Source organism: Aureobasidium melanogenum (genome assembly GCF_000721775.1).
Source record: "Aureobasidium melanogenum CBS 110374 unplaced genomic scaffold scaffold_9, whole genome shotgun sequence".
Taxonomy (NCBI): domain Eukaryota; kingdom Fungi; phylum Ascomycota; class Dothideomycetes; order Dothideales; family Saccotheciaceae; genus Aureobasidium; species Aureobasidium melanogenum.
In genome coordinates this window covers 721627-748106 of record NW_024470061.1, presented here as the reverse complement: position 1 = coordinate 748106, position 26480 = coordinate 721627, and the positions used below count along the sequence as shown (strand labels likewise).

Below are 26480 nucleotides of genomic sequence, written 5' to 3'. Positions count from 1 at the left end.
AACAACTGTATTGTACATTCGAGGCAAGAGATGCCTGGTATCTCCACTATGAGGTCGTCTTGTCGCGTGCTAATGCCTTGTTTCCTGTCCTAGGATGTGTACTGGTCATATCCGTGCTAAACAAATCGTGATGTGATCAGCGCCACCAAGAGCTGAAGCTTGCTCGATCTGGAGAACCGACACGAGAAATTTGGTTCAACCCACCAAGCTTGCGTCGATCATTGCTGCAAAGTGCAACGACACATCTTGAGGCTCAACTGTTTCATACCGCCGCGATCACGAGCGAATATTGGCGATGCTCGCTCTGAGCACAGTTCCTGTAGAATGCTGCGTGTCAGCACGATGCATCGTAGAAGACTGCAGAAGCCCTGGAAATAATGTCACTCAACAGCCGCTCTAGCCCGTTTTCCATGACCCGCGTGCGTGCTGGTAAGCTATGAAACCTAATTCGGAGCTGCGCGCTCTTTCTCGAGGGGTCGAGCGACCGTCGACGAAGCAGATAGACAAACCACTGGATTTTTGTTTCTTGACATTTCTGACAATTGCAACTCTTGCTGTGGGCTGGAAACGGCTTCGCTGTGGTATCAGTGGCAACTGCGCATCGTGAAGGCTGCGAAGCTTGCACTTTCCGCTGCTACCCTCGGACCTCTGGAACCTCACGATCTTGCCACAGGACACGCAAAACCCTCAACCCTGCACTCGACTGACAGGAAGCAACGAACATGCTCGTGGTTGCCAATCGCTAATAGCACGACTTGTATCACTTGACATTCAGATTCTCATGGGTTCACAGACTGCTCAAGGGGGCGAGGTGTATCGCCAACTGGAGCCGCAATGGAATCCCCTTCTGATCGTGGCATCAATTGCCATTTCGTTTCTGGGTGCTTTTACTTCGACACAGCTCATGTGTCATGCGAGAATGTCGTTGCGATTTCACAGTGTCTTGCTGTGGGTGCTTTTTGGCAGTTTTGTGTTCGGAGGCTGTTCAGTTTGGTGCCTCCACATGGTCGCAATGCTGGCTTGCGAATTTGATGTCAAGATGGGAATCAACACCTCGCTTACAGTGTTGAGCGCCTTTCTTCCAGTTTTCTTCACGTTTCTGGCTCTGGGCAGTGAATTGCTCTGGGAACGTTGGCATCATGGCCGGGGAAGGAAAAAACGCAGGAGTAGGAAAACACGGCTGAAAACCACTACCCTGAGCCCTATGAGCAAATATAGGAACAACAATAACCACTCTTTCTCGCTTCATCCAGTGGCTGAAGAGGAGGAAGAGGAGGCTGTTGAAGACTACCAGGATGAGGAAATCGCTCCTGACCAGCCACTACTATCAGGACCTCGCCCATCGCAAGCTCGAAACCCAGAAAGTCAGAGCTGGAGTGGACCAAGGACCGACTTTTTCAGATCATCGCAAGACGGACCCGGGGCCTCATTCGATTCAAGTCTATTGCCGGCGTCTCCAGGTGTCATCATGTCTCCTAAAATGATGCCACGCGACAGCGTTCGGCCTGTCTTGACCAGGAGTGCTTCTGGGAGAAGCATACAAAGTCTCAGAATGGTCACAACGCAGAGCCTCCGCGATGATACCTCTACTGGTTTTCGAGACGATGCTTCTACAGTTAGCTCTGGATCTTTCAACCCCTCTTCTACTGAAGGATCTACTACACGTCGCGAGTCGTCAAGTGGATCAAGTACAAGTCATGGCCTAAGCAGTGCTATGGGGCTTGCGTACAGACGAGCTCCTGCAACCACAATGAATGCCTTTGTGGCTACTGCTAAGATCTTGTACTATGGCATGACTCCAAGAAATATAATCAAGGGATTCTTATGGTCACTCGCAATCACTAGGTCAGTTTGGCTCTTATTCATTTGTTAGTCTAGCTCTTGCTAACTCGAGAATCAGTATGCATTATTCTGGTATTTACGGACTAAAGGTTCCTCATGGAAAAGTCGTTCTGGATCCCTGGATTGTCCTTGCATCTGCCCTTATATCCTGGCTGGTCTGCACAGTTGGTTGCATCTGCATGGCTGAGATGGAAGCTATGCTATCTCAGCAACTACTCTTTTCAGTCGTGGCGACGACGGGCGTGAGTAGTATGCACTGGACGGGGATGGCAGCCGCTACCTTCTGGTCCACATCGCCCCCATCAGAGCTTAGAGGGTATCCACCAGAAATCGCAGCTGCGGTGGTCTTGATTGCCTTCACAACATGCATTGCTGCAAATGGTCTGCTAGCACACTCTGCAACCGTGTCTCGCAATAAGCTTGCCGAGATTATCTGGACGCGTCGAGAGTTGTGGCGAACAATTGCTCAGAAGGAAAATGCAGAGGCAGCTGCTCTAGCACGAAGTGAGTTCATTGCGGCTGCTAGTCACGAGATCAGAACACCCTTGCATCATCTGCAAGGTTACAGCGATCTACTTTCGCAAACACCATTGACAGAGGAAGGCCGAGCTCATTTAGCCGCCATCCAGAGAGCGACCAAAACGTTGTCTCTAATCACAAATAATGTGCTGGACTGGTCGAAGCTGGAAAAGGACGCCAAAGCGGTTTGCAAACCTGTCTCACTGGATATCAGAACGGTCTGCGAGTCAATAATCATTCTGCTTCCTAACAAGGACGATGAGGCAGATGTTGAGCTCTGTGTCGTGGTCGCCCCAGATGTCCCAGCCTCGGTATTCGTGGATGAGACTTACATCCATCGTATTCTGATGAACTTGCTCTCTAACGCATGCAAGTTCACGAGATCAGGCTATATCATACTTTCTATCGAAGTCAGCGACGACAAGCTGATAGCATCAGTAAGAGATACTGGTATTGGTCTTGATCCCAACTTCATACCCCAGATGTTCGAGCCATACAAGCAAGGCGAGCAGAAAGGAAACCAACGAGGCACTGGTCTTGGTCTCAGCATCATCAAGCAGCTTTTGCAAGCCATGAACGGCACCATCACTGTGGAATCGAAATTTGCCTATTCACATGATGTTGGACCAAACCAGAGTGGAAGCACATTCACTGTCACTATACCTTTGCAACCATCATCTTTGCCTCCACAGCCATCAGAACAACAAGATGGAAAACTTGTAGCGGTCCTCTCCGATGCGGAAACTAGGTCCCTGCAAGGTGTAAAGGCAGCCTGGGAGATGTTCGGCCATGAAGTCATAGTCGCAACCAGCATGTCCGAACTTCCCGACAAAGACTGGAAGTACATCTGGGCAGACATGCCTTTCCTTCTCAATAACAAAGATCAATTCCGCCGTCTCATGAAACGGCAAGATTGGCTGATCTTGGTACCTTATGATACGCAGAAGTCTCTGTCAGACTTGCCAGGCATCGTAGCTGCACCGAACTTTGTACTCTTACCGCGCCCACTAGTTTGGCACTCCTTTGCCACAAGGGTCGACGCCGCAAACCGTCGCAGCCGCAGTGCAACAGTCTCTCGCACTTTGCGATTCGATCCAGTGGTAGAGGTTATGCAAGATGTTGATCCCTCCACACTGCGCCGTCCCACTCCCTCAGAAACATCTGAACAAGAAACCCGCCAAGAACAGCAAAATCAACAGAGAGCTCCTTCTTTTAGCGCGGGAGAGGAAGAACAGCAAAAATCAGGATCTCCAGTGCAAGGACAGCAACAGACCGTGTTGCTGGTAGAAGACAACGTTATCAACGCTAAGCTCTTCCAAAAGATGCTGGTTTCCCTCAAACACAAAGTCATCATCGCTCCTGATGGAGAAGCAGCTGTGTCACAAGTCCTCACCCACGACACCGCGATTGACATAATCTTTATGGTAAGCAACACCTTCAGCCCGTCTTACGTTCACCTTTTGTACACCTCGCTAACCTTTTCTTTCATTAGGACCAATCTATGCCGAAAAAAGACGGCATAACCGCCACACGAGAAATCCGCGCCCTCGAACAAGAAGGAAAACTACAACGAAAACACCTCATCATTGCTTTGACAGCAGTCGTAAACACAGAATCCAGGGCGAAGTTCAAAGAGGCAGGCGCAGATGACTTCCTAGCCAAGCCATTGAGTCTGACAGGACTGAAGGATGCGCTTGCAGTGCATTTGGGATGTTAAGATGCGAATCGTTATTTGTCAAGATTTTGTTGTATGCATAGTCATGTAAGATGTTTTGGGTGGCTTGGAGTAAACAGACATTGTACATGTACAGATGGCGTAGACAAGGCAAAACAGACAGGATTGCAGACTATGTACTTAATGTTTCACCAATGTATCACTATACCTTCCTTGTAGCGTCTGCCGGCATATATCATCGCCCACTCGTCGTGTGTGCCTCAACCATTGTGACCACTTCGGGTGTCTTCAAATGCTTCTGGATCAAGAATTCAGCATTCAGCAATTGGAAATCCGCAGATCGCTCCTTGTCCCATAGATCCGACAAGTATTATACACACATAAGAGACACACTTGCTGCATTCATTTTTGGCCAATATATACCCAAAACAAAACAAAACACAGATTATGTATATACCGAGTCGTATGAACCAGATTTCTCCACCAGAACAGGGTCACACCAACCGCAACTAGACATGAAAAAAAGGTTCTAGCATCCCGGGAGGTAAGATTCATGGGTTTCGGAATGATCTATATGTAGTCGAAAGATGAGGCCCAAAGATACCATCACCACACTGTAAGAATCCAGATCACGGCCATAACACAACAAACGATTGTAAAGAACATTCCGGAGATAATAAGAAGAGACTGTCTGGACTAAGAATTCACAAACTGAAAAGAATGTGAAAGGAAAGCGCAATCAAGAGATCGAAGCACCTCCCAGAGCTGTGTTTCAGCAAAGAGAGCGCGACATAACCTTTGGGAAGTGCTCAAGAATCCGCGTTGTTGTCAAATTTGCGAATGAGATCGTCAAGCCCCAGCTGAACATCCGCCGCTGTGTTCCATTCATGGTTGTAAAGCTGAAGCGGTGTCTCCTGGCATACAAGGTTGGTGTCGTAATACAAGATGCTAATGTTCTTGAACTTCAGATGTTTAAGCATCGGCCATTCTTTCAAGGACTTCAGCAAACCGACCAAAGTTCCGTAGTCGTTTTGCCCTTCAACGTGGAGCTCGACACCGCGAAACGTGAGCGATGCTGCTTGTCGCGTGAATTGGAGAGAGTCAAAGAGAGCTGTCCATGTGATGATTTCGCAGTCCTCGACAAGCAAAGAAGAGACTCGATGAAACGGGAACGTGTACTGTATAATTGTACACCATCGTCGGAAGCTTTCAGGCTCTGTGAAATCCGTGTACGCCCCTTGGATGCCCGAGCGCAATTCAAGTTTTAAGCCGTCGAGTCTCAAGCCGTCATCTTCAAGCACGGGCGAGACGAAAATCTCGCTGCAGGTTCTCTGAGTTGGTCTGAAGATGCGAAATTTGACGGGTGCTCGGTAGTATATGAGATGAGCTTGATGCCAAAGATCACAGCACAGGATCGACGGCCACGACATGGGCATCATCTCTTCAGCAAGCGAAAGTGGAGGACAAGGATGTAGGGGATATGATGCCTGCTCAAGGGCTCTGATGTCCAGGGAGGCGATTGGAAAGCGCGAATTGTTGACGGCGGTGAGAAGTAGGTTAACGACCTTGATGGCAATGGAGTACTACAATGTGCCTCGATCAGTGCCCCAAGGACCGTAGTGAGCATGAAAGCCCACCCCACCGAGAGTGTCGTCAACGAGCAAATTGATAGCATTTCCGTGACGGGCCAGATTGCAAAAGGCTTCGACGATGAGTGGCAGAGGACGGCCTGACATGACAAACATCTCTTGGTGGCGTAGACGTGTTTGAAAATCGAGACAATCCTGCTGATTCCGGAGTGGAAGTATACAGGTGGGGTTGATGAGCCTCGCAGCAAAGCTGATGGAATGAATATCGCGTGCTTCTGGGGTGCGTGACATTGTGACCAAGGCTTCGAGACTCTGCTGCGTGAGAATAAAACGAGGATGCGCGTGCTCGTCGATAGCATTGGCCGGGCGTTGAATAGCTTTTTGGAGCTTAGCGATAGTCTTGGGTAGTAAGTATCTTTGGACAAGATCGAGTGACTCACCAGCCATAGCAGCGAATCCTGTCTTGTTGCAAGCTATAAGAACAATGGCTTTCAAGTATTGACAATGGTTGATTGATGGTTAGTGATGGTTGTCAACGTATTGAAGTTGGGGCAGTGGAGACAGAAAGCAAACAATAGGGTAGCATTTTGGGGAGTCACGATATTCTGCAGTTGAGCCTTCCTTCATGGCGATTACAAGGGTTATGTTACGCTATCAGAATGCACAGTTGCAATTCAGAGGCGCGTGTGGCCAGAGAGACAGGCTTGAATATTGCCTCTCAGTGGACACTGCCCTTTTGCTTGATACTGTAGGTTTGTGCATTTTTACGGCTACTAGATGTTTGAGCATACTGAAAGGAGATGACAAAGGTGAGAGTTCGGGAAGGGCTGTGGTCAAGAGGCTAGCCAGGCCGAGCACCGAGGCTTCTCCACAAAAGCGGATTGCCGAGGTGGAGGCCGCCAACTATTTACATGTGCCTTGTCTGCCACCGACTTGCCCCAGAGCACACCATTCAATCTCAGTATACCAACTGGAATCCACATACGCAGAAATGGCCACCGAAAGACTCAGCTCAGTGCTCCGCCACATCACCCCCGGCAAGAGCCCTCTCGACTCCATGTGAGTGCCTTTGCCCCGCCAGAAATACCCCGTGGAGAACAACAAGACTGACAGTCGACGACAGCACACAAAAGAACCCCGACGATGTTGTCATTACTCTCGCCATCCGCACTCCCTTGACCAAGGCCAAGAAGGGAGGTTTCAAGGACACCCATCTCGATGCCATCGTCTTCAAGCTGCTCGAGCAGGTCGTCAAGGTGAGCTCCTCCCTCCCATTCGCCTCACCCCACCCCACACCTGCTGACTCCAACACAGAGATCAAACCTCGACCCCAAGCTGGTAGAGGATATCTGTTTGGGCAACGTCTCTGATGCCAAAGCCGCCTACTACGTCCGCGCCGCCTCTCTCGCTGCCGGCTTCCCCAACACCTCCTCCGCATACTCGACCAACCGCTTCTGCAGCTCCGGTCTCAAGGCTACTCAAGACATCGCCAACCAGATCATGACCGGTGCCATCGAGATCGGTGTCGCTATCGGTGCTGAGTCCATGTCAGATGGTGGCGACCGCCTCGAGCGCCCCTTCGCCGATGAGATTCTCAGCGCCAACCAGGACTCGGCCGACTGCATGCAGCCCATGGGTCAGACCTCAGAGAACGTTGGCAAGGACTTCAACATTTCGCGCCAAGAGCAGGACAAGTACGCTGCAGAGTCATACCGCCGTGCCGAGGTTGCCCAGAAGGCCGGCTGGTTCGACGACGAGATCGTCCCCATCACCGTCAAGTCCAAGGATCCCAAGACCGGCGAGGTCAAGGACGTCACATTGACCAAGGATGAGGGTCCTCGCTACGGCACCACCGCTGAATCCCTCGGCAAGATTCGCCCCGCCTTCCCCGACTACGGTGACCGCAGCACTGGTGGTAACAGCTCTCAAGTCACCGACGGTGCCGCCGCTGTCCTCCTCATGAAGCGTTCCAAGGCTCTCGAACTCGGCCAACCCATCCTTGCCAAGTTCGTTGGTGCCACTGTCGCCGGTCTTCCTCCCAGAATCATGGGTATCGGTCCTTCAATCGCCATCCCCAAGTTGCTTTCCAAGTACCAGCTTACCCTCGACGACATTGACGTTATTGAGCTCAACGAGGCCTTTGCCTCCATGGCTGTATACTGCCGTGATACCCTCAAGATTGACTGGAGCAAGATGAACGTTCGTGGTGGTGCTATTGCTCTGGGACACCCTCTTGGTGCCACTGGTGCCAGACAGATTGTCACTGGTCTCAGCGAGTGCAGAAGACAAAAGAAGAAGATTCTGCTTACCAGCATGTGTATTGGAACTGGAATGGGAATGGCTGGCCTGTTCGTCAACGAGGCATCGTAAATTGCATCAAAGGCTCTTTTTCTTGTTTAGTATTTATCATGAAAGCGTACGAAATCTTTTACCACTTCTCTTCTTGTTCCCCCAGAGCCTGCAACTTCCATCGTACTCAGGCTATATTAATGAATTGAACCGCGGCCATGGAGAGCTAGTAAGCTGCCGCATCTCAGCGGGCACTTTCCTCGTTTCTAATACTATTGTGCAGTTTCATAGTTGCATGCATAACATGATCTAGCATACGGGAGAGAGTCCATCATTTCTTGCAGGTCCCTGACCTAAGTATCTACTCTTCATATGGTGCTTGACATGGTATCCCTCGATCATACCGCAGGAAGTGAAAGTGATAAAAGATCAACTGAACACAGTCGATTGAAGACAAAATGCCATCACTTGCTGAAAACACGCTCGCTCCGATTGACTCAACTATCAAGCCTTGTACAAACAATCCAAAAATCCAGCTGCCAAATCCTCTACCACACTCTTGTCAGGCAAAGCACCAGCGACACCATACAACGCAGCTGCATCTCCCTTCTTCAGAGGTTTACTCTTGCCTTCAATAGCAGCTTGTCGTTGCTTTTCTCTTTCCTCTTGCACACAAGCTTCCAAGTCGTTGAGCAATTCCTCGACCACAGGTACAATGGGCAGAGTGACTGCAACATGAATGGCAGCAGGGTCTTGAAGAGCATTCAAATGCCAGCCTTTGCCACTCATGCCATCAGCAATATTGTAGATGTCCAGAGTGTCAGAGGAGAACGCTACAACGCTGACAAGAGGCTTGCCAAGAATATAGAGATCAGAGCGGAGAGTATCGCGGCTGCGAAGCCCTTCTGCGAGTTTCTTTGCTGCGCCAACGATGCTGTGGCAGGAGGAAATGTAGCCTTGTTCACCTACACTCATCATACTTGCCCAACAGCCTGCAATCAGCGCGCCAGGACGAGACCCAGCCATGGAAGGAGAAGCATACACGCCTCCACTCCAATCAGGACTGATAAAGTATTGGTACTTGCGCAGTGAAGAGTTGCGGTAGAGTAAAGTGCTGTTTCCCTTTGGAGCAAAGCCGTATTTGTGTGTGTCGCAGGAAATGGAAGTCACGCCTTTGACGCGGAAGTCGAAGGGTTCGGTGGCGTAGCCTGCGCGCTCGAGGAAGGGCACCAGGAAGGAACCAAGACAGCAGTCGACGTGGAGAGGGATGTTTCTGCGGAGTGCGAGGCGCGAGAGTCCGGGGATGTCATCGATGATGCCGTGAGGGAAGTTGGGGGCGCTGCCGACAAGGAGAATAGTATTGCTGTTAAGAAGGCGCGAAACGTGGGCGAGGGAGGCCTTGTAGGTAGGTGCTGGGCAAGGTACATAGTGGACGGTGATCTTGAAGTAGGCGGCTGCCTTGCGGAAGGCAGTATGTGCAGTCTCGGGCAGGATGATCTCAGGCTTAGTGACACCACGCTCGATACGAGCCTTTTCTCTGGCGCTGAGGACAGCCATGATGATGGATTCTGTGCCTCCGCTAGTTGTGACTCCTGCGGCATCGGCGGGGGCATTGAACATGCCCAAGACCATTGCCACCACCTCTGCCTCCATCTTCCTAACTCCAGGGAAGACATCCGGGTGAATGGGGTTGGCAACGCCAAACTTGCCAAAGGCTTCCATCTGGAGCTCCTGGAGCTCTTTACCGCCGTGGTATACAGCGCCAGACACTCGTCCATCCTCCCAGCGGGTATGTTTCATCTCATGCAACTTCTCCAGTTCGGCGCGCACTTGATCAGGACCCCATCCTGAAGCAGGAAGTGCCGTGTATCTTGTAATGCCAGGACCAGAAGGCACGAGTTTCTTCTCTAGTTCGTCCAAGGATTGTTTGATTTCGGCTTGCACTTTGCCTCGTACACCTGGTAGCCTCAGGAACATGCGGTAGAGTGACTTGCGGATGGCGATATAGCCCATCTTTGCGCTAGCAGCAGGTCCATAGCCGTAGAGGTGGATGAAAGCGACTCGAGAGTATCGAACGATGAACAACAAAAAGAGCAGATTACGGAATCTGGGAAGGAGCAATGGTTAGTATTTGTTCAGCTGTAGGCTTCAGTTGACGTACAGATCGATCGTCGTCTTTGCGAGCTGCCGTCTCGCCGCTGGCGTGCGCACATCGATCGCTTGTATAATACTGGGGGCCATGACTGTAACCACCTTTGAGTCGGATAGTCAAAGAGCCATGTTCGAGGGCAGCAAACAGGGATAAATAATTGCTGCATGCTAACCTGGACCCCGCTTGTCAAACCATCCGTCATCGCCTCGTGCCTTCAGGGTCCAACTCCAACACGCAAACCATACCGAATCTGGTCATGCTTGCGAAAGTCTGTTATAGCCATGCAAAACTTGTGGCCTGAGACAGCCAATCGAATATAACTTCAAGTCCTCTAGACGCCTTACATCTTAATCATAACGTGTCATTAAATCCATGTCGAAGCCTAAGCCTCAATTCGCTTGCGCCTTTCGCTCCTCTTGCCTCCTCAAGGCACTAACCACCGAACCATTGCGCCGCCCATCATCGAACGGATTCGCTACTGTGGTAGCAAATTGCCGAGCTGGGATCTTGCGCTCGAACAGATCATCCAGCTCTGCGCATGTACGCCCCTTAGGTTCAGGCAGCCGATAGTATGCCCAGATAATCGTCAAAAAACATATGCCACCCCAGAACAATCCTGTTTTTGGTCCCCAATTCCATGCTGTAGGATTGAGCATGTGCGGTGTGAGTACGTTGTTGACAATGTTCGCGATCAGGTACGCGTTTCGTGCTAGCACCATCGTCTTCTGCCGTAATCTGGTTGAAGGAATCTCTGCCACAAATGCGTAGGTTAGTGGGCCAACTGTAATGTCGTAGACGAAGACGTAGACCAGGAGCAACGCCCCAGTCGCCCATGACGATGGCTGGCTCTTCGGTCCTACACCAATGAATCCAATGATGAGCAACAGGATCATCATGAAGATCTGTCCCACAAGGAATAATGTTCGTCGTCCGACCCAGGGTATCAGACCCCATGCGATGAAAACTCCGACAGCGCCCAGTCCGTATTGTGCCATTGAAAGGTCGAATGAATAAGAGACATCCAGTCCTGCGCGTTCGAAAAAGTATGACGAGAAGGCCATGATGCCTCCACCACATAGAATCTGGATCATCCAGACCATGCAACAGATCTCAGTGCGACGGAGCTCGATGCCCTTGAAGCAGTCCATATATGACGTTCCAAGCGTGACTTGTTTCTCCATCTCATTGGTGTGTATTATGCCTGCCACTGCTTTCTGGCTGTCGTATGCCTTTTGGCCTTGTCTGCTCATCAAGCGGTTCACTGATCTCTCCGCGTCATCGACACGACCTTGTCGGACCAGCCACCAAGGACTTTCGGGCGCGAGGAACATGCCTACAGCAAGTGGAATGGGCCAGACCCACTGCAAAGCATATGGGATCCTGTATCCCCACTCGTCGTTTCGATTAATGAGCGCTCGAAGCACTCCAGAGCCTATTATCTGGCCCATGACCTAGCTTATGTCAGTATGACTGCACAATCTTAAGCAGGAGCATACATACCCAGCATAGATTTACATAACAGGTAAGATACGGTCGTAGCTCCATCGGGACCACCTCAGCAGCATATGAAGGAGTAATGGTCTGGAACACACCCCTAGGAATTGAGTTAGCAAAGCACGAGCGAATACTCAATCTTGCAACCACTTACCAAGGTATGCCACAAAGAATCTGACCAACAAGAAGAATATGAACATTAGGAGAAAAGAAAGTAATAAATATAAAGCATGTCTGAATCATGATCAGCGGGCTGACCCTCGACCAGAAGACATCAGATACTTACTATAAGGGCCAAGGCGCCGATGATGGTCCAGCGCTGGCCATACTTATCTGCAAAGATACCGGTCAAGGCAAGACCAATCATCTCGCCGATACAAGTGCCATTAGTGAGACCTGTCTGCCAGGCTGCGGTGAGTTGATAACTTCCGTCCGCAGTAAGGTGACCATATTTCTTGGAGAAGGCTGGAAAAGCAAAGAAACTGAAGATGACCTAGGAAGCATGAGCATTGTACTTGAGCACAGTAGATCTAGACTGACCGCCAAGTCATAGCCTTCCATGACTAAACACGTTGAAGCCAGGATAGACCAGCCTATGGCTTTTGGATACATCTTGATGGCCGACCATAGGGTCATGGAATGCTCTTGGTCAAGTGCATCTCGAGCTCTGTCTAGAACGAGATGTGCGTCTCCTTCCGATCCCGTTGAGCTCGACCCACGCCGTTCGCGCAGAGAAGCCGACATTTGACTGCGTAGAACTCAGCAACTACTTCAAATATGTTTTAGTGAACGGATCCATTCGTACCAATCCATCTTGTCTGTAGGCTTCTTCCCTGCGTGGATCCCATCGTTGAAGTTCTGCATGGCGATGTATTCTGTTCTTTGACGAGTTTTAGCTGCAGCCCGCGACAAAGTATTGGCCGCGGGAATTCCTACTTGGACGACTCAGCCATGACTGATGCGTCAACAGCCAGTATTGCGCGACGAGCACATGGATCCCGATGCGACAAAGAGAACGGCAGCGTGAAAAGAGTGATGTGCTAGAGAGAAGGTAGTTGGGTAGATGGTCAAGACCGGAACACGGGAACGCGATTGAGACAAGGCAATGAGAGGTAGGGAATCAGCAGGATACAAATATTCCGCGCAAGAGAACGGCGTGGCGTGCAACACCCCCCAAACTTAGGCCAGCTTAGTGCAATGCGCATGTGCCCCGAGAGTTTAAAGAGATGGACATGCTGCGTGCCCTCGTAAATTGGCTGGCTCGGTTTACCTGGTCGATGGTTCCCTGCAAGTAAATCAAGATACACAGCTATGGCGCTTTTGGTCGCATCGAGGAGCAGGTCGTGCCATCGGGCGACTGCACCCTTTCTCTTGCTTCAGCAGGCCGTTCTAGGCTGGCCCCGGATGACCCGGTCTAGTTCAAACGAGATGGGATAGAAGCGGGGATTTTCATCGGGGAAAGTGGGAAAGAGCAGTTCTTGGCTCCAATCTCTGGTGCACGGACAGTTCCTGCCTCCGCACAGTGCTTTTGGAGGCAGAGTCAGAAAGCATCTGACAAGCTTCATGTTCAATGTGACAAATGCCATGAGCAAATGTGAAAATGGTGCCATGCTGTCTATCAAGTCTCAGGTCCCGCACAGAAAAGATGACAGGGTGATACTGCATTTCGACTGTATGTCATGCCCCGCATAGAACAAATAGAACAAGCAGCTTGCTGACACTGTTGTCTAATAAGATGACTGCTTTTATGCTTCGGTCTTTGAAGCTGAGAACCCAGCCCTGAAGGACAAGCCACTGGCTGTACAGCAAAAACAAATCATTGTACATCTGCCAATACACAGCTTTGTGTCATGATCTTGATCAACGCACAACAGCAAACTGACCTAGAAATGAACAGGTCACTTGTAACTATGAAGCCCGCAGAAGGGGTCTGCGCAAACTACAACTCATCAAGGAGGCCAGAGAAATATGTCCAGATGTGATCATCGTACTTGGTGAAGACATCAGCCGTTTTCGAGATGCAAGTAAGATGCTATACCAGTTCCTTCGAAGCTTTTCATGGAGCGACAGGGCAGAGAGACTAGGTTTCGACGAGGTAACAATCTTGTTGACCCATTCGACTTGGAGGATCGTGGCTGAATCTGACTTGTTCTCTATAGGTGTGGCTCGACGTCACTGACATGATTGAGTACAACATCTCGTTATTGAACCAGCATGATTTGTCGCAGTCCTTCTTTGTCCTGCAGAAAGATGATCCTACCCAAGGGTTTGCTTTCGACGCTAGCTGTTACGCGGGCCCCAGGTACCCGAATAGTACATCCACAGATGATGAGATCCTCTCTCTGAGGCTGAAACTTGGGTCCCACCTGGCATTCCACCTCCGCCATGAGCTTGAGAGGAAGAAGGGTTACACATCAACTGTTGGCATATCGACCTCCAAGCTGTTGTCCAAGCTGGTTGGCAACATGCACAAGCCTCGAGACCAAACGACGCTCATACCACCATATGTTTGCCGAAATGGACAGGTAAGCAACGTTGAATCTTTCCTCGACGACTATGAAATCGGAAAGATTCCTGGTATCGGATCTAAGCTTGCACAAAAGATACGCCGGCATATCCTGCAACATGAACCAGACTTTGAGAAAGGCCTTGTATATGGAGAGACCAAGGAGAGAGTTTTCGTAAGAGATGTTCGCCTTGCTGGAGATATGGGCCCAGAGACACTGGAGAAGGTACTGGCCGGTCCCGGCTCCCCTCATGGCATCGGAAACAAGATATGGGCGCTCCTGCATGGTATTGATGGTACAGACGTGAGCTTCGCGAAAGCTGTGCCCAGTCAAATCTCGATCGAAGACAGCTACATCCGTCTCGATACTTTGCCTGAGGTATTGAAGCAGCTCAAGAAGCTAAGTTTCAGCCTCATAGAACGAATGCGCATAGATCTTGTTGCTGCAGACGATGACGAAACTAACCAGTCTCCACGAGATGGTGACTTCGAGCAAGAACAGAACCATAAGGGGGACGTGGCTGACCATGGACTTGAGCACATCGCGGTCGAAAAGGAGTCAGCACAATCGACAAAACAGAAAGTCAGGTCACCAGGCAAATGGCTCGCTCATCCCAAGACTATCCGCTTGTCTACCAGACCCCGTATGCCTCTCAACCCAGACGGTACGCGCACTCGAAGTTTCAAGCGTATCTCCCACTCTGCGCCATTGCCCAATTATGTCCTGTCACTGACAGAAACTATTGATGCACTTGCCGAAAGACTTGTTCACGAAACACTCATAGGCATGTTCCGAAAACTTCATCCAGAGAAAGCTGGATGGAATCTAAGTCTGGTCAATCTCGCCGTAACAAACATGGCAGAAGCTGGCGGCGAGAGCAAGACTGCCAATGGTCGAGATATCGGCAGCATGTTCAAGCGTCAAGAGACAGTCCATAAGGAGTTTACGGCGTATGCTGATGAGCAAACGAACTCACAAGATGAAGAGCAAATGATGCCACAAGCTGAACCAGCCCAACGGTCAAGCCTAGAAGAGTCTAGCTTCTTGTTGCACTCGAATCACGAGATGGACGACAATGGCTGGATAGAAGAAGAGAACGAGGAAGATGGAAGATGTGGCCTTTGTGGCATGTCGGTGCCTTTGTTCGCCATGCCTGCTCATCTAAGATTTCATGAGGTCGTGGATGAATAGGTAGTTGTGCCTACAGCAGCTGCCGATCATGCTTGTTTTTACCACCGTCACGTCGTCACGCCTTCACGCTTGGTTCGAGTCCTAGCCATGGGTCAGTGTGAAATGCGACGAACAAAGGTAGGCAGTAGTGCTGCTGCTGGTGATACCTCGATCATGAGGCCTTCTGCACAGAAACATACAATAATCTTGAGGCTATATCGTAAGGCTGCTCTCATAGTAAAGCTACTTTGGTCTGGACTCGATCACTCCATACCACATCCTGTGCAGGATTCATTTCGTTTTAGAGTCTTCTGAGAGGTTCCGGAACAGCCTGGTCGATGTTGTGAATATTCACCTGCGCGCAGCCGCATCTCTCACATATGAATCTGGTGTGAACTTTCCCACCCTCAGATTCAACGATCACCTTTACTTGTCTCTGGAAACCAACTCTGTCTACAACCAGCTGCCTACAACAAGCTGTCTATAACATGCCTTGTAGAGACGAAACCCACGAGCACGAGTGGCCTACCGAAGGCACTCTGCACATCTGCAGATGCGAGATCTTCTGTGGTTACTGTGATGGAGAAGATGCCAAAGTGCTATACAATTACCCTTGGCACCTGCGCGACCATATCAGAAAGGTGCACGCTCGTGCACAGGGTCTGTCTATCACAGTGAGCCCTCAGCCTCCCAAGGTGTGAGTATCTAAATTCAAAGCACATCAATCTATCAACGACTGACATGACTCAGCCACACTTCCATCAAGCGCAAACACGCAGAGATGGAGAACAGCGACACTGAAGAAAACGAAGATGAAGATGGGGATGAGGAGTCTGAACAGAACGAGTCTTCGGGAAGCGAATATCAAGAAGCCCAGAACAAGAAAGGAAAGAGCAAGGCAAAGATTGGATCTCTTGCCAGAGCACCTTCCGACCCCTTTGTCGCAAACGATACCGAGGGCGCCAGTTCAAAAACCGCACCTCTTCGCCTTCGCGCTAAAGCTGCTGGCAAACCCAAGAAGAGTTCATTGGAGGGCCATGCCGCTTCGTACAAGCCAGTTGGACCATCATCACCCAAGCCTCAGCCAACCGTCATGGGACCTCCACCTACAGTCCTTATGAACAACTCTACTGGACCTTCTCTTGGACCTTCCCTCATGTAAGTTTTCTTGACCACAGGTCTGATAGGTCGTGATCTAACATGTTTCAGGCCGCCGCAGCAACAGCTGTATTTGCAACGCATGCAGAATCTCGCAAGAGCCTCCAGTGCACACCTGAACACTAACGGCTCAGGACTTACAAGCCACCCCCAGCACCTCCAGCAGGTTACCAACAATGGACAGCCTACTGTCGGCAATGCGAGATTCCCCACTCCCAGCATCGGTCCTTTCAATGGAACCCTAGGTCCTTCGCCGATGCCTTGCCATCCGCCTATGCCTGGTCAGACTTACGGTCGTGTCAATCCCGCTACCAGCCAACCCATGATGCTCAATCACCTACCAGGCCAAGTCCCTCAGTCGCAGTCGGTCATCAGAGACTTTTACACCTCGCACCCTCACCTGATCGCCCCAGCCACTGGCCCTCCTAACCACCAACGTCTTCGCGGCCTAACCACCCACATGCTCACCCATGCAAACATGACCGAACAAAGCGTCATCAACCACTACCAGCAAGAAATCGAATACATTCGTAGTTTGCAGACCACCCGTCTGATGACCACAATCCAGGAACAGATGTATGGTGCTATTGGACAGCAGATGCGTCAACAACTCATGCAGCCACCGCTGGAGTTGGAGGGGTTTTTCTTCCGCGTTGTTGAGCATACTTTGATGCGCTATGGTCTGATTCCTGCTCCTTCGTTGCCACAGGAGAATCGAATGAACGGTGGTGCTCAGTTTGGCCAGCAACAGGGTGTTCAAGCTCGTGACTTGCGTCATGGTCAGCAGCAGCTGGGTCAGCAGATGGGAGGCCAGAACAACGGTCAACAACCCCAGCGCGTCGTCTCTGGTAGTCAGCAGTCTGCTTCTCAGCCACCCATGGCACAGCAAGTTGACTCTCGTGAACCTACTCAGGAGAACCAGACTGCCGTGCCTGGCCAGCAGCAGCAGCCCTCAAAGGTCGAGGGCCCTGCTCAGCCCTGATTGTCCTCATCGAGGGACCTCAGACCTACCAAACAGCACCAACTCCAGGAAAGCGTCTACTTTCTTGGAAGCTTTGTAAAAATGCACGAAAGGAACAGACGGACAATGAATGACCAGTGAGAAGACAAACAGTAAAAGATCAGAGAAGAAATGTTTCAATTATGGTAATTCAAAGATCAAGTAGTTGTCAGAAAGAATGAAGACATGTCAGCTCCAAGATCTCAAACCTTGCACCCATAGAAATAGAGCCCCTGCATAGCAGACGAGCTCAAGAGTACAAGGCAAGCGGAAAAGGACAGCTACATCCATGTCGTCCGTCGGAAGTGCCAACAGACGACCGGGTTTTTCTCGGGCAGAGAATTGATACGCATTTTAGTTATAGTGAATTAACTTGTGCGCCGTCCTGATAGCTGCCCTTGGTGTGTTTTTCGGAATGAAGAAGGCGTAGATGAAGATGAGGGATAGTAGGAGATTGTACAAACCCAAAGCTCGCGTTTTTGTACTATGGCCAGATCGGAGCTCTTACGAGAGTGCTTTGTGTAACGCTTGCACAGGCTGTCGTGTAACAAGGCACAGAGCTATCGGTAGCTCGAGATGGTCAGCAAGAGAATTGGGCAATGAGATTATGTCCTCAATAATGGATGCTATCGACAGTAGAAAAGAGGATCTGCTGCCCAAAATGCCAAAGCTAGTTGAATTCGTTACGCATAAGGTAGCGTTTACTCTTCCAGGTTGGCGGGGAAGGTGCCGTTCTCTGTGCGACGCAATGAGGTTGTGTTCTTGACGTGAAGTCGGCGGGATACTCACCACGCTGGTCGTCCCATCTTGCGGCCCACGAGCTGGGGCAGAGAGATCTGTAGGCGAGGAAGAACTGGGTATGCGTCAGAACAAGAGTTGCGAGGTAGTTGTTGGCTGAGATAGGGGCTGTACCTGACGGCAAGGCTTGAAGTCCTCACCCTTGGCGAGGATGCACTTGTGGTAGTCGACGTAGTTCTGCCAGCAGTGCTTGGTCTGGTTCTGGTTGGGGAAGCGCGCATCGAAGCCTAGGTGGCGTGTCAATTGATTGCATGGAGCGGAATGTGTGGATGCTCGGTAGAAGGATAGAGGAGTGTCGCATCATGAGTCGAGGGTGGAACAGGGGAGAGCGGCGGCGGCGCATGGTATAGGAATGGACGTACCCGCTGCAATCAATCACGTCAGTCAGCATTCAACTCGATATTAGGGCGTCGGGGCGGATGCGTACCAGTCACGAACTTGAAGGGCATGGTGACTCTGTCCTCATCGTCGGCCATTTTTGCGGTGTTGTAATTCGTTGAGAGGTTGAATTGAGGGGAGATGGTATGCAGGAGAGCTGTGGCAGTCGCGGACAGCAGAAGTCGTTGTCGTCTCCGGTCGTACCTGACAGTCTTGGCGTGGTTTCCTCAAGTCCAGTGCCTCGGCGACGTCTGATTGGCTGCTCGGCCCCAGCGTCAGTTTGCATCCGCTGCGACGAAGCTCTGCTGACCTCACGCGGTGTTGGAACCTACTCCTCCCACTTCTTGTTCATACCCCAATTCAGCATGATCTCGAGTCGCGTCTTTGCCTCCGCCTTGCGCGCCCAGGCTCCTGCTCTGCAGGCAGTCAAGGCCCGTCCCGCCGCCCGCATCTTCCAGCAGACCCGTGGCTTCAAGAACACCCCCAAGTTCAGAGAGCCCATTCCCGTATGTTGACATACGCAATCCACATGCCAATTCCCAATTCATTGCTAATGACCAATTGTAGAAGGAGGAGCACTCTGGTATGCAACAATGAACTCCACTCTACGACCACGAGGACGCGACCCTAACCACAACCTACTCTATAGCCCACACCATCTCTCAGCGTATCCGTACCCTGAAGAAGATTCCCCCGGAGTTGATCCCCATCGGTATGTCAATCTCGTCTAGTTTGCCCAAGTCAGAGCTAACCAGTTCCCAGGTGTCGTTCTTGCGTAAGTCCCTTTTCAACCCACCGAACACCTCAATCAATCGCCTAATACCCTAACAGCGTTGCCGTCGGCTTCGCCGCCTACTCGCTCATCCGCAAGCTCTTTACCGACAGCACCCTCCGTCTCTACAGATCCAGAGGCCACAACCAGGCTTCGTCTCCCTCCGACACCAAGCCCTCCCACTAGATTGTCAACAGAAGCAATGCATATTTGAAAAACTTCATATCATGGTGTATTAGTGCCTCGGCTCGTGTATCCAGTTTCTTGTAGTACCTGTCAAACAACCTCTGGCTGGAGATCCTTTTCTGTAAAATATTGGCATTGGTGCTTGATCGACATACCACTCTTTCCACAAACTCCGGCACTCCGATCGCGACAATCTATCATTGGACCAACTTGTTTTGTTCGAGGATCATATACCACGCCAAGAGCGATCGGTAGGGCATAAAGTTGAAACTCGCATTTTCGAAAGGCAAATGCGCTTCTGCTCACTTCTCGCTGGCTGAATTGGCAGTCTGGGAATCTGGATCTTATGCAGATAAATGCCTATTCGATGTCGATGAAATACAAAATTCAGATGAAACACTGTATAACCGCACCACATTGGCTCTCGATGTCCACGGATAATCGTTGGCTCTATGCGAATGTCAAGTGTCAATACTAGCACGGAAACTTGATATGCGATGAAATTTGAAAGATTTGATAAGATCGCGTTTGCATGCCTATCTAAACTCTAATGGCGGCGATGTGGACCAGAAGGTAGCCATAGCCATGTTCGTCCAGTGCATTTCCGCAACACCTATCGTCGCCACGACTGAAAAGAGTAGTTATTGCGACAGCATAGCTTCCATCTCGGCCATGCAGATGCAACCAATCTCGCAGACTAACCAGGATATAAGGGCAGATGCAAGGACCATCCAGGGATCTAGAACAACTGGTCTATATCGAGTCTTCTGTCTCATCTGCGCAAAAGTGCAAAATATGTCGCCCGATCTCCGTCGCATGACCCAAACGCCTCGCTATGAATTAACAAGAAAGAAAATTGAATCAGAAAAGACTTTTAGGCTTGCTGAGGGCCAGCAACATCAAGACCCTCCAGGCCTTGCATGGGATCCATTGGGCCGTCGTGACCATTTTCGTCTCCCTGTGCAGCCATGCGATCCTCATCGCTAACTGCGTGCTTTGCGAGATAGCCCTCCTAAATGATCGTCAGCACATGTTACTGAAGCACAATGATTTGATAACACGTACTTGCTCCCAAATAGCAGTCTTGCTTCCCAAGCCTTCTCCTTCGGCTTTTTGCTCTTTGGCTAGGTTGACCTTGATGACACGGCCGAAAAGTTCGCTTTGATCCATGTTGTCGATCGATTCTTGAGCATCTTGAGGACTCTCAAATTCGACATATCCGAAGCCACGGTGAGGTTCGGGATTTGATGGTAGTTCTGGCTTTGGCAGTGAAATATTGACGATTGGGCCGAATGGTATGAAAGCGTTGTGCAGAGTATGGGTGTCGACAGCAGAGGTCAGACCTCCGACATAGACAGTCGCTTTCGGTCTTGGTGCGTCAGACATGGTTGGGGGTTGTGCTGATGAGTCTGGATGTATATTCCTGGACGGTGTCGGAATGATTACATACAACAGAAAGGCTAGAACGGATCTCTGATGCCAAGGCGAGGCTGCGATGTGCCCCAGATTTTGGCTTCTGAACGGAAGGCGGAACTTGGGAAGGCCAGCTGGAGGTGTGACGAAGGGCAAGTCGAAGCTCGCGCCCTTGTAACGCTGGTCAATAATTATCCCATACCCACCCCTTTTCCGCCATATCTACCCCAACTCCCATTTGTTTGCTGTATGCTTGGGCTGAACTAAGTGTACTGCCAACAAAGACTCGACCATGGTTCGATTGCGCGAGATTCCTCGCACTGCGGCCTTCGCATGGTCGCCCGGCTCAGCTCCGCCATTGCTCGCTACTGGAACACGCGCCGGCGCTGTTGATGATGACTTCTCCAACGACACTAACCTAGAGCTGTGGGATCTGCAACTAGACCAGCTTGACGCTTCTTCCGACTTGTCTCCTGTTGGCAGCATCTCTACAGACTCAAGGTGCGTACCCCACAATTGGACACGATATAGCTCCTGACACAGATATAGATTCTACGACATTGCATGGAGCCAACCGACTGCCGATCGCTCTCGTGGTATCATTGCCGGTGCCCTTGAGAATGGCTCGCTCGATCTATGGGACGCTGAGAAGCTCCGCTCCAGCCCTTCCGACTCGTTCATGTCCAGAACAACTAAGCACTCTGGAGCCATCAAGACTGTTCAATTCAACCACTCGAAGCACGACCTTCTCGCGACTGCCGGTGCCAAGGGAGAGCTGTTCATTTACGACCTGAACAACATCGCCAACCCCTTCAAGTTGGGTGGAGGTGCTGCAAGAGCTGACGATTATGAGTGTTTGGACTGGAACAAGGGCGCAAAAGTCCCTCACATTCTTGCTACTGGTTCAAGTGGAGGCTTTGTCACCATCTGGGATGTCAGGCAAAAGAAGGAGAACTTGACTTTGAACAACTATGCTCGCAAGCCAGTGAGCGCTGTTGCCTGGGATCCAGATGTTGCGACCAAGCTCATGACAGCTGTTCCTAACGACCAAGAGCCTGTGATTCTCATGTGGGACTTGCGTAACTCTAGTGCTCCTGAGCGCATTCTTCGTGGTCACGAGCTCGGCGTTCTTTCCCTGTCGTGGTGTCTGCAGGACTCGAGCTTGTTGCTTTCTGGCGGCAAGGACAACCGTACAATCGCCTGGAACCCTCACACTGGTGAATCATACGGTGAATTCCCTGTTGTCAAGAACTGGACCTTCCAGACTCGCTGGAATCCTCATAACCCTGGTCTTCTCGCTACTGCCTCGTTCGATGGCAAGATCTCGGTCCAGACAATTCAGAACACAAACACAAAGAACGATGAAAAGACGAATGCTCAGCAGGCTCTTGAGAGTGACGATTTCTTCAACCAAGTCCAGACTCAGCCCGAACCAGTCTCCTTCTCTTTGCCCAAGGCTCCCAAGTGGATGGAACGCCCCGCTGGTGTGTCTTTCGGTTTTGGTGGAAAGCTTGTCAGACTGGCTACCGACTCTGCTTCGAGAAAATCGACTGTCAGCATCGAGACCTTTGCTATTGACTCGGCCGTTACGGAAGCATCGCAGAAGTTCGAGGAATCTCTGAAGAGCGGCGACCTGGCCAGCATTTGCGAATCAAAGATTGCTGCTGCAACCAACGAGGAAGAGAAGGCCGACTGGCAAGTCATTGAGACGTTGAACGCTGGAAAGTCGAGGAAGAAGCTGAGAGAGTACTTGGGCTTTGCTGAGGAGACTGAGGTCGCACAGAAGACTGCTGACTTAAACATCAACGGTGATGTTGAAAAGCCCAAGGAAGAGGATGACAGCAACTTCTTCGGTAACGACAACGCTGACGGAGAAGATGGCGATAACTTCCTGGCCGATCTTGCAGCGACCAAGGGGGCCAAGACCAACCAGCCTTTCCACATCTTCAGTGGTGAAGAGTCGGACGCAGACAAGAACATCACACGTGCTCTCATGCTGGGCAACTTCGAGTCTGCTCTTGACGTTTGCTTGAAGGATGGCCGCATGTCAGATGCCTTCATGATTGCTATTTGCGGTGGACAAAAGTGCATGGACAAGGTACAGACTGCCTACTTGAAGCAAAAGGCCAAGGGGCCCAAGTACCTGCGTCTTCTTGCCTCGATCGTTGGCAAGAACCTGTGGGATGTCGTCCACAACGCCGATCTGTCAAACTGGAAGGAAGTTATGGCAACTCTATGCACCTTTGCCGACGAGACTGAGTTCTCAGACTTGTGCGAGGCTCTGGGTGACCGTCTTGAAGAGTCGCTGTCAACTGCTACCGATAAGGGCACTTTGAGGAGGGATGCATCATTCTGCTTCCTTGCTGGCTCCAAGCTTGAGAAGGTTGTTACTATCTGGACACAGGAGCTGCAGGAGAAGGAGAGCGTTGGACTGGAAGCTGCCGAGGGCGAGACCAGCTTCTCTGTCCACGCCAGATCTTTGCAAGACTTCATCGAGAAGGTTACTGTCTTCCGCCAGGTTGTTGGCTTCCAAGATTCCGACCGCCAAGCCAGCGAAAACTGGAAGCTTGCTCCCCTGTATGCCAAGTACACTGAGTACGCTGATATTCTGGCCAGTCATGGTCAGTTGCAAGTCGCTGAGAAGTACCTGGATTTGCTGCCTTCAAAGTATCCTGCAGCAGAGGTTGCTCAGCAAAGAGTCAAGCTCGCCAACAGGACCAAGCCTGCAGTCCCTCAAGTTCAGAGACAGCCCGCCGCCGCCGCTCGTGCTGCTGCACCAATGGCAGCCTACTCCGCTGCTCCTACACCAGCGCCACTTGCTGCCGCAAACCCATATGCACCCAGCGGAGGTATCATGTCAACGCCTGCTCCTAGCGTTGCAAACCCTTACGCTCCCCCAGGCGCTGCTCAGCCTGCTGCTGTCTCAAACCCATACGCACCTCAGGGATACCAACCTCCACAACCCTCGGGATATGGCCAGCCCTATGGAGCACCCGCCGCTCCTGTTGCTCCTCCTCGTGGTATGACTCCTAGTGCCGTACCTCCACCACCCAAGAAGGGCGAGACACAACAGTGGAACGACCTTCCAGAAGGCTTCTCCAAGCCGGCCCAGCCTGCAAGAAGAAACACTCCTGGTATTGCTGCCGTATCTTCTCCCTTCCCTAATGCTCCTGTCATGTCGCCACCTCCCGCTCCTGGTAGCGCTTATGGCCAGCAACCCTCTGCTGCTTTGCCTCCACCACCAAAGGCAGGACAGATGCCACCTCGCGTTATGTCTCCACTGTCAGGTCCTCCGCAGATTCAGCGTCCCATCTCAGCTGCATCCAATGCCTACACCCCAGCTTCGGTACAGCAGCCTGCCGCTTCAACGCTGCCTCCTCCACCCCAGGCCCCTCCTCTTGGCCGTGGCCCCTCACCATACAACCCTCCTCCTGCCGCAACAGCAACTGGTCCACCTAGCAACCGTTACGCACCAGCTCCCGGCTCACAACCCACCCCTGTAGCCGGCGGTCTGCCACCACCACGTAACGTTGCTCCCAACCCCTACGGCTCTGCAGCACCCTCGCCATACGCGCCTGCGGGAGCTTCGGCATATGCACCAAGGGCACCAGCAACGCCTTACGGTCAACCACCCGCACAGTCGCAGCCTCCGGCTGCTCAAGCAATTCCACCTCCACCACAAGGACCGCCTCGTGGTCCTCCTCAAGGTCCTCCCAGAGCCGCCGCACCTCCTCAAGCCGCCCCTCCACAAGCCACTCCTCCTCAGGCTACCCCTCCCCCATCAGCCGCCCCTCAGCAACCGCCTTCTCGACCCACCACTGCACAATCTCAGCGATCTGCACCTGCAGCCGCCAAATATCGTGAGTCTCACCCTTCCCTCTACAGATATGTTCATATGCTAACTATTTGTCTCTAGCTCCTGGAGACCGCTCTCACATTCCTAGCAATGCAATGCCAGTCTTCGAAATCATGTCCGCAGACATGGCACGTGTGAAGTCACGCGCACCAGCTTCATTCGCTGCGCAAGTCAACGACGTCGAGAAGCGTCTCAATATCCTCTTCGATCACCTCAACAACGAGACTCTCGTTAAGCCAGACACTGTTGCCATGTTGGCGGAGATTGCACAAGCACTGCAATCTAGAGACTTTGATCGCGCTGGATCTATCTTGACTGATATGATGAAGGCCAAGTTGGAGTCTGAGGGTGCACACTGGATGGTTGGAGTCAAGAGATTGCTCGCCATGAGTAAGGCTACTCCTGTATAAGCGTGCTCTAGAGAAAGCATGAAGAAAGTGGGTGTGTGACGGAATAGAAGCTAGCAGTCTTGTTTTCGATTGGTTCTACAGTATTTGTTTTCATGAAGAACGTTTTTCTCTCTTCTTACCATTCTCGGTGTCTGTATTTTGGGTCTTGACTTGCGACTTGTCGTGTCTTGCCAGAACGAGTGAACTTGATCTACATGGCCTAGATGCCGAAATAATCATACTCCGAACAGCTCGACGATTAGAAGGTTGGCGACTTTTGCCGTCTTCAAGCATTGGGTCTTCAACTCACCAGGTTGTATAACCCCACACCAGGGTCCACGGAGATTGACACGACCCCAGCTGAACACATGATAGCAACAACGGTAAAGACGATGAGCAAGATTGAGATGCTTAGTTAAGATGAACTCTTGGCAGCAAGCAGCCGAGTTGAGGTCCGAGGTGGTTCGCCGGCAATAAAGCCTAGATACGATGCTAAAGCCGAAGAGAAAACGAGCCCCTGAGATTCATATACACTTGGCGTGGTGGCTGGGGAGGGATTCATGAATCAAGAGCACCGGTGTCGCACGATGTGTTTGCGCCACCAAATAGGAAAATGGACAGACTCTGTTGCTGCCATGAGATTAGGAGACTGCGAGTCTAGGATAGAAAAGGGACGCAGCAAAGTGGTGTTAATAAGCTTTGTAGATATTAGTATGCAGGTAATAATGAGTGTCCCGCAGAGTAGGGGAAAGGACGGGAAGCTGCAGGCGTGGGAGAGCGGTGAACGGGTAACGCTGCTCGAGCCTCGAGGGTTTGGATCCGAAAAACGCGTGTGGGACATGCTCGTGGTCCGTGCTACCTATCTAAGTCAAGAGGATGAAGTGGTCAAGGGAGAGAGTCTTAAGAATGAGCAAGTCGTGGTAGACATTTGTTTCAAGAAAGACTATACATTTGGAGACGGAGAATATCTAGAGATAGATTCAGATGAGGATGACATGGAATCAGCGAGAAGGTGTCAAAAAGATGAAAAGTGTCGTCAGCAGCATGCCGTTACGCAGTTTCAAAGCAGGAGCATGGCCTGAGGAACGTGTGCATGCGATGGCCAGATGTCAATGTTCAGGGTGAAGAATTGCATTGTCAATGAGCTTCGAAGGGTACCTATAGAGTCAGAATGAATGACAAAATCGTATGCTGCCTGATAGAAGATGAATTGGCTTTGGTAGGAGTGTTTAAACGAAGGAGCCAAATAAAGTTGTATCGTCGTCGTAACTGACGAGCGCGGCTTGGCTGGGT

General features: G+C 51.1%; 12 protein-coding genes across 12 annotated transcripts; 7 read left to right on the top strand and 5 right to left on the bottom strand.

Moving 5' to 3' along the window:
- Nucleotides 1-781: 781 nt before the first annotated feature.
- Nucleotides 782-4078, top strand: M437DRAFT_47479 (PAS/PAC sensor hybrid histidine kinase; the record flags this gene model as incomplete). The annotated part of the gene is made up of 5 exons (XM_041021457.1): nucleotides 782-1470; nucleotides 1570-1845; nucleotides 1901-3479; nucleotides 3588-3785; nucleotides 3854-4078. The coding sequence occupies 5 exons, from the start codon at nucleotides 782-784 to the stop codon at nucleotides 4076-4078; spliced, it is 2967 nt and encodes a 988-aa protein (XP_040880327.1).
- A 767-nt stretch (nucleotides 4079-4845) lies between these two features.
- Nucleotides 4846-5916, bottom strand: M437DRAFT_84327 (uncharacterized protein; the record flags this gene model as incomplete). Its single annotated transcript, XM_041028084.1, has 2 exons — nucleotides 4846-5619; nucleotides 5674-5916. 2 exons carry the CDS (start codon nucleotides 5914-5916, stop codon nucleotides 4846-4848), a joined length of 1017 nt encoding a protein of 338 aa, XP_040880326.1.
- Nucleotides 5917-6616: 700 nt separating this feature from the next.
- Nucleotides 6617-7995, top strand: M437DRAFT_75177 (beta ketoadipyl CoA thiolase; the record flags this gene model as incomplete). Its single annotated transcript, XM_041026367.1, has 3 exons — nucleotides 6617-6684; nucleotides 6749-6881; nucleotides 6940-7995. 3 exons carry the CDS (start codon nucleotides 6617-6619, stop codon nucleotides 7993-7995), a joined length of 1257 nt encoding a protein of 418 aa, XP_040880325.1.
- A 423-nt stretch (nucleotides 7996-8418) lies between these two features.
- On the bottom strand, nucleotides 8419-10155 carry M437DRAFT_47425 (sphinganine-1-phosphate aldolase BST1; the record flags this gene model as incomplete). The annotated part of the gene is made up of 2 exons (XM_041021450.1): nucleotides 8419-10021; nucleotides 10076-10155. 2 exons carry the CDS (start codon nucleotides 10153-10155, stop codon nucleotides 8419-8421), a joined length of 1683 nt encoding a protein of 560 aa, XP_040880324.1.
- A 300-nt stretch (nucleotides 10156-10455) lies between these two features.
- On the bottom strand, nucleotides 10456-12304 carry M437DRAFT_47843 (putative sugar transporter; the record flags this gene model as incomplete). The annotated part of the gene is made up of 5 exons (XM_041021537.1): nucleotides 10456-11517; nucleotides 11567-11660; nucleotides 11715-11794; nucleotides 11847-12053; nucleotides 12101-12304. 5 exons carry the CDS (start codon nucleotides 12302-12304, stop codon nucleotides 10456-10458), a joined length of 1647 nt encoding a protein of 548 aa, XP_040880323.1.
- Nucleotides 12305-13168: 864 nt separating this feature from the next.
- M437DRAFT_47916 (DNA/RNA polymerase) lies at nucleotides 13169-15258 on the top strand (the record flags this gene model as incomplete). Its single annotated transcript, XM_041021553.1, has 5 exons — nucleotides 13169-13232; nucleotides 13296-13381; nucleotides 13458-13655; nucleotides 13720-14548; nucleotides 14630-15258. 5 exons carry the CDS (start codon nucleotides 13169-13171, stop codon nucleotides 15256-15258), a joined length of 1806 nt encoding a protein of 601 aa, XP_040880322.1.
- Nucleotides 15259-15725: 467 nt separating this feature from the next.
- Nucleotides 15726-17377, top strand: M437DRAFT_84322 (uncharacterized protein; the record flags this gene model as incomplete). Its single annotated transcript, XM_041028083.1, has 3 exons — nucleotides 15726-15934; nucleotides 15988-16395; nucleotides 16447-17377. 3 exons carry the CDS (start codon nucleotides 15726-15728, stop codon nucleotides 17375-17377), a joined length of 1548 nt encoding a protein of 515 aa, XP_040880321.1.
- A 719-nt stretch (nucleotides 17378-18096) lies between these two features.
- M437DRAFT_47452 (cytochrome c oxidase, subunit VIb) lies at nucleotides 18097-18669 on the bottom strand (the record flags this gene model as incomplete). The annotated part of the gene is made up of 4 exons (XM_041021454.1): nucleotides 18097-18131; nucleotides 18185-18248; nucleotides 18308-18420; nucleotides 18621-18669. 4 exons carry the CDS (start codon nucleotides 18667-18669, stop codon nucleotides 18097-18099), a joined length of 261 nt encoding a protein of 86 aa, XP_040880320.1.
- Nucleotides 18670-18936: 267 nt separating this feature from the next.
- On the top strand, nucleotides 18937-19529 carry M437DRAFT_47871 (uncharacterized protein; the record flags this gene model as incomplete). Its single annotated transcript, XM_041021545.1, has 4 exons — nucleotides 18937-19077; nucleotides 19139-19154; nucleotides 19221-19296; nucleotides 19403-19529. 4 exons carry the CDS (start codon nucleotides 18937-18939, stop codon nucleotides 19527-19529), a joined length of 360 nt encoding a protein of 119 aa, XP_040880319.1.
- Nucleotides 19530-20403: 874 nt separating this feature from the next.
- Nucleotides 20404-20915, bottom strand: M437DRAFT_84319 (peptidyl prolyl cis-trans isomerase cyclophilin; the record flags this gene model as incomplete). Its single annotated transcript, XM_041028082.1, has 2 exons — nucleotides 20404-20541; nucleotides 20595-20915. 2 exons carry the CDS (start codon nucleotides 20913-20915, stop codon nucleotides 20404-20406), a joined length of 459 nt encoding a protein of 152 aa, XP_040880318.1.
- Nucleotides 20916-21234: 319 nt separating this feature from the next.
- M437DRAFT_48071 (WD40 repeat-like protein) lies at nucleotides 21235-25208 on the top strand (the record flags this gene model as incomplete). The annotated part of the gene is made up of 3 exons (XM_041021589.1): nucleotides 21235-21443; nucleotides 21492-24802; nucleotides 24859-25208. 3 exons carry the CDS (start codon nucleotides 21235-21237, stop codon nucleotides 25206-25208), a joined length of 3870 nt encoding a protein of 1289 aa, XP_040880317.1.
- A 704-nt stretch (nucleotides 25209-25912) lies between these two features.
- M437DRAFT_65877 (uncharacterized protein) lies at nucleotides 25913-26269 on the top strand (the record flags this gene model as incomplete). The annotated part of the gene is made up of 1 exon (XM_041024650.1): nucleotides 25913-26269. One exon carries the CDS (start codon nucleotides 25913-25915, stop codon nucleotides 26267-26269), a length of 357 nt encoding a protein of 118 aa, XP_040880316.1.
- Between the last annotated feature and the right edge of the window lie 211 nt (nucleotides 26270-26480).